Source organism: Zingiber officinale, chromosome 1B, assembly GCF_018446385.1.
Source record: "Zingiber officinale cultivar Zhangliang chromosome 1B, Zo_v1.1, whole genome shotgun sequence".
In the NCBI taxonomy this organism is placed as follows: Eukaryota; Viridiplantae; Streptophyta; class Magnoliopsida; order Zingiberales; family Zingiberaceae; genus Zingiber; species Zingiber officinale.
The window spans coordinates 87645837-87651691 of NC_055986.1; the positions used below are offsets into that span (position 1 = coordinate 87645837).

Sequence of the window (5855 nt, forward strand, 5' to 3'; positions counted from 1 at the left end):
CTTCCTTCTTAATTCCTCATCATTGGGGACACAAAGGCGGTTCCCCTGATAAAGAACTCCACTGTCTGATACTCGAAACTCTGTATCTTCTTCTTGTATCCCCTGCTTGATCTTCTGGATATCTGGATCTTCACTTTGCTTTCTTTGTATATCCTCAAGCAGGGTCGACTCTAAAGTCAATGCAGAGAGTTGCCCATAAATAATTTCCATACCAAAGTCTGACAACTCCTTCTACAGTGGTAGGGCTAATGATGACAAAGACATCAGAGATGCACTGGATTTTCTACTTAGTGCATCTGCCACTTTGTTAGCTTTGCCTGGGTGATAGAGAATTTCACAGTCATAGTCTTTGACCAACTCTAGCCACCTGCGCTGTCTCATGTTTAAGTCCTTCTGAGTGAAAAAGTACTTAAGACTCTGATGGTCTGTGAAGATTCTACACTGAACTCCATACAAATGATGTCGCCAGAGTTTCAGTGCAAAGACCACAGCTGCCAGCTCAAGATCATGAGTGGGGTAGTTCTTCTCGTAGTCTTTGAGTTGTCTGGAAGCATAAGCTATAACTTTTCCTTCTTGCATAAGTACAGCTCCTAAGCCCATCTTGGAAGCATCACTGTAGATGTCAAAACTCTTGTCACTCTCTGGAACAGTCAGAATGGGAGCACTAGTCAATCTCTTCTTGAGCTCTTGGAAATTCTGCTCGCATTTATCTGACCATTCAAACATCTTGTTCTTTCTGGTGAGAGCTGTTAGTGGAGAGACTATCCTGGAAAAGTCCTCCACGAATTTCCTGTAGTACCCAGCTAAACCAAGGAAGCTTCTGATCTCCCTAGCATTCTTGGGTCTACTCCAGTCGTTGACCGCTTCTATTTTGGCTGGATCCACTTGAATACCTTCTTTAGAAATGATGTGACCTAGAAATGCCACCTGATCTAACCAGAATTCGCACTTTGAGAATTTAGCATAAAGTTGTTTCTGCTGTAGAGTCTGCAGTACTATTCTCAAGTGCGTGTCATGCTCCTATGGGGTCCTTGAATAGACTAGAATGTCGTGGATGAACGCAATGACAAATTTGTCAAGGTATTCTCTGAACACTCTATTCATCAAGTCCATAAAGACCGCTGGTGCATTAGTCACACCAAAAGGCATGACCACAAACTCGTAGTATCCGTATCTGGTCCTGAAAGCCGTTCTGGGTATATCCCTTTCTTTCACTTTCAGCTGATGGTACCCAGAGCGCAGGTCTATCTTTGAGAACACTGTTGCCCCTCTTAACTGATCAAATAAGTCGTCGATCTTGGGAAGGGGGTACTTGTTCTTGATTGTCACTTGTTTCAGAGCTCTGTAATCTATACACATTCGCATAGATCCATCTTTCTTCTTGACAAACAACACAGGAGCTCCCCATGGTGAATGACTAGGGCAGATGAAGCCTTTGTCAAGTAGCTCCTGAAGTTGTTCTTGTAACTCTTTCAGCTCTGCTGGAGACATTCGGTACGGAGCCTTTGAAATTGGTCTGGTACCCGGGACCAACTCAATCTCAAACTCCACTTCTCTGTTGGGAGGTAGTCCAGGTAGCCCTTCTGGAAATACCTTTGGATACTCACGGACTACCCGAACATCTTCCTGCTTGGGTCTTTCTTGTTATCTTTGTCCTTCCAGTTCTGATTACTTGACTGGGGTCTCTGTTTCCCCACTGTCTTGTCTTGTATTTTGACTGGCTTGTGTTGCGTTTGTTGTGCCTTGTTGCTGTTCAGATAGTGCTCACTAATGCCCTGCTGACCAGCTCTTCACCAATCTATGGTCGGTGAGTTTCACTACTCACATTAGGTGCTATTTCTGGTCTCAGCATTTGGAGCATCAGTCTGACTCGTTCTTTCACTGTACTTACTAACTCTAGGCAAAAGCGAGCTAGCCTGTTAAATCTTTTGACCGCTTCTCCTACTGGTAGGTCACCTTGTCTGAATTCCATAAGCTCCTCATACTGTTTATTGGTGATCCGTTGACGGAAGACTTCATCGTAAAACTCTGTCTCGAAGTCAACCCAGCTCATCTGGTTGACGGCTCTCTTACTCTTAACTCGCTCCCACCACATACAAGCATCTCCAGATAGCACTACAAGAAAATTGCGGTTCTACAACACTTAAACGACAACGCTTTTTATAAAAAGTGTTGTCTATTTTTTTTAACAACACTTTTAGTGAAAAGCGTTGTCTATTTCATTATTTTCTTATTAATAGACAACGCTTTTCTAAAAACCGTTGTCTATTAGTGATTTTTATGGGTCAAAGACAACGCTTCGTAAAAAGCATTGTCTATTAGCCTTTTTTTAGTGTCTACGACAACGTTTTTTAAAAAGTGTTGTCTATTGTTATATTCACATCTAAATCTTGATTAATACAAACCGTTGGATCCAAGTAAGGAGTAGAAAATCCAAACCCTTCTCCCAACTCCTATCTTCCGATCGTTTTTGATCCCGAACCCTTCTCCCAACTCCTCATCTCACACGACCTTCTCCATCCAACTCCTCCTCTCACGCCCTCTCCTTCCAACTCCTCTCCAACAAACCTCTCTCCGGCGAACTCCTCTCCGTGAACCTCTTCTCCGAACTCCTCTCCGTCAAGACCGCGGGAAAAATTTCCTCACCTTATTCCTTCACCTGTTTCGATCTACACGCTCGGGGCCCAGTTTGGATATAAATCCTACGGCTGAGCAAGGACGGCTACTAAGCCTCGCGCGGTAAGTACACACATAGTATTTTAGTTTGTGTTCCTTTCCCCTTCCCTTCCCTTTCTCTTCCTTTGCAAAGCCTAGGGTTTTGGTGCGAATCGAAGCGCTTCCTGCTCGCGCTGCGCGAGACCAAGGAGGAGCGGGAGGCCCGGATCCGGAGCCTCTTTGGCTTCTTCAACAAGGCAGGGCTTGGCTACCTCAATTATGACCAGATCGAGACTGGCCTGTCCGGTCTCAACATCCCCGCTGAGTACAAGTACGCTAGGGATCTCCTTAAGGTTTGCGACTCCGACCGCGATGGGCGGGTCGAATACTAGGAGTTCCATAGGTACATGGACGGCAAGGAGCTCAAGCTCTATCGAATCTTCCAGGCCATCGATGTCGAGCATAATTGCCCGAGGAACTCTGGGATGCCCTCATCGAGGCAGGTAAAATTGATTAAGAAGGAACACCCTGAACTGCATCTCAAGTAACGAAGTAACATTATAGATAGGAACCGTTGACAGAGGATTTGATTATTTCTGAGTTCATTGCATAATCATAACGCTGGTCTAGTATTCCACTAATATTATGGAAGTGTACTAAATTCATTCCTCACATCTATGCGGCATACAGTGAGTACCGGGATCCTACACCTACAACTGATAGTTATCCTAGTGTTTCAAAATTATCTTTGATGATCATTATTCTTACTACCGAGTTGCATTTTGTTTGCTTATTTTAGGCATTAAATTTCAAAGAAGCAACCAGAGTTCAATTGCTTCCATTTTCTCCCCTCTCTTTTGTTATTTTATACATGTTGCCCAATAAATTCAGTTTAGAAACTATTGACAATGGACAACACTACTACAGGGCAAAGGTAAAAACATTGGCTTTATATGATGAGCCATGAATTGCATAGCTGCACATCCAAAGATGCAAGAACAACTTACCTGTCTGCATAGATATCTAATTATATATACTGAAGATCCTAGATTCGGTTATCATCATATTTCCTTATGGATTTTAGACATTAAAACCCCTGATTCTTAAGTGACTATCATCCAAATCTTTTCTACAAAAATATTGGTTGTCATGATTGGTTCTGATTAAGTTTAAGTTTCTATATTGGAATTGGTTTTGCAAAATGCTTTTCTTCATGCCCATGTTTTATTACTAACGTGAAATCTTTTGATGTATCTGTAGAGGTTGATTTGGCTATGGAAACAGATATGGATCGCGATAAGGGCCCTCAGAAGATGTCAAATGGTGCACCATTGGAGAAGGAAACTGATGACACACTCATGGAGAAGGAAACTGACAGTTGAGTTAAAAAGTTTTCAACGTTTCGTTCTTTTGTCATCATAATAAGTTGACTGCATAAGCCAAAAGGTTCATTCTGTGTTGTTGTTATATTTTTCTTTATAATTCAGAACAAAACTTATTTTCGTCTATTAGTGTGTGACATGATACTAAACACATGGTTGCATTTAATAAATGTTATGATAAGAGCTGTTGCTTCTTAACTTTGTCAGGATTCAAGCATGGGCGAAAAGAAGGGTGTCGACATGGAGGAGGGATCACTAGAGATTGGCATGGGTATGGAGATATCATCATATGCCTGCTTACATTTTCTTTTGTATAGTCTGATCTATGCTGACCAATAAACTATAAAGAAATTTGATGGGGTATTTTTCAGTTGATTAGTTTTTGTGTAGGTGGAAAGGTCTGAACTATTGAGTAGCATCAACAATCAACATCCTTTGAGTCCCACCAATCTAAGGCTTCAGAAAATTGCCATAATTGTGCTTCAACCATGTTTTATATTCTAGAGTTGTATGCATATATAGTTTTGATCCATAACACACCATGCTTTGATTAGGTGATTTGACTATATTTTTTACATTATGAAATTAAGAAAAAAATTGGTAAAATAGGGCTAAACTACATCATCAAACTGCGGATGAAGGGTGTACTACAACTATCTTGAGTTAAATGTTGTTATGTCTTGGATTAGAGAGTTCAACAATTCTAGTTGCCTTTCACTAAATTTGCTTCTTCTTGAGAAACAAATGCCTTTTTGGCATTTCTGTTTTGAATGTGGCTTTGAGCTGTTTCTAGAACAAGACAATTCCTATAAGGTCATTGGTATGTTGATTTCTTAACCTTGTATAATATTGGTTAATGTCAGTATTCATTCATTCGTCTCCAATGATTGTTTTGTTTCTTTTGAGAGCCATCAGTAATGCTCATGTATGGACTTGAAACATATTATTGCTACTTTTGTAGGTGGATACAGGACAGTCGAGATCAATACACTAAGGAGCGTCTGGATTCAGTAATTGATCAGTACACTAAGCGTTTGGATTCAGTAACTACTGTACTATTTTGAGTAAACAGATTGTTGGCTACTTCTTCAGTATTCAGTATTTAGTATTTAGTAGCAACTTCTTCAGTATTCAGCTTGTTGGCTAAATAGATTGTAGCTGTTCAAAATAGATTTTTTTTGCTCTTTTGTTTTATATGTGAATATCACTATCTACTTTGAAACAGAATTAGTGTTAATTTTGATATTTACTAGCTTCTCATGTAATTAAATACTAATATTACTTCAATGTCATATTTCTATTATTTTGGTATGAGTTTGAAATCATTAGCTAAGTTGATTATATGTAAAATTCGAAGCTAGACATGGTAAAATAAAAATAATAGTTTTGTAAATATAAAAATAATGATTTTTAAATAATTTTTTTTTAAATTTTTTTTCTTTAAAACGGTAACGCTTTTAAAGCGTTGCAAAAAGTGTTGTCTTTGTAAAAAAACTAACAACGCTTTTAAAACGTTGTAATAGTGTTACAAAAGCGTTTTCTTTGGTACAAACGACAACGCTTTAAAAGCGTTGTCGTTGAGCAGACTTTTAACAACAGTGCCTTTAACAACACTTTTTCGGGCACAAAGACAACGCTTTAAAAGCGTTGTCTATTATCTTTTTTCTTGTAGTGTAGGCAGAAAGAGGCACACTTAACCTTTTCAACTTCTGGCCAGTCAAGAAGCTCCATTGTGCTCTCAAGTGTCTTGAACCAAGCCTAGGCATCCCAGGGCCCAGGGCCCAGGGCTCAGTCGTGCCTGAGAAGCTTTCTGGTTTC

The 5855-nt window shown here is 40.0% G+C and overlaps 1 protein-coding gene across 3 annotated transcripts; it reads left to right on the forward strand.

Annotated features, from left to right (window-relative positions):
- The first annotated feature begins 3057 nt into the window (after positions 1-3057).
- LOC121976906 lies at positions 3058-5118 on the forward strand. Of its 3 annotated transcripts, none has more exons than XM_042529434.1 (4): positions 3058-3158; positions 3916-4032; positions 4245-4308; positions 4999-5115. In XM_042529434.1, the coding sequence occupies exons 1-4, from the start codon at positions 3063-3065 to the stop codon at positions 5049-5051; spliced, it is 330 nt and encodes a 109-aa protein (XP_042385368.1). In that variant the 5' UTR covers positions 3058-3062; the 3' UTR covers positions 5052-5115. The 3 variants fall into 3 exon arrangements, with proteins under 3 accessions (XP_042385368.1, XP_042385286.1, XP_042385452.1); XM_042529518.1 differs by having other exon boundaries at positions 3079-3154; positions 4999-5118; XM_042529352.1 differs by lacking the exon at positions 4999-5115 and having other exon boundaries at positions 4245-4429.
- Positions 5119-5855: the final 737 nt, after the last annotated feature.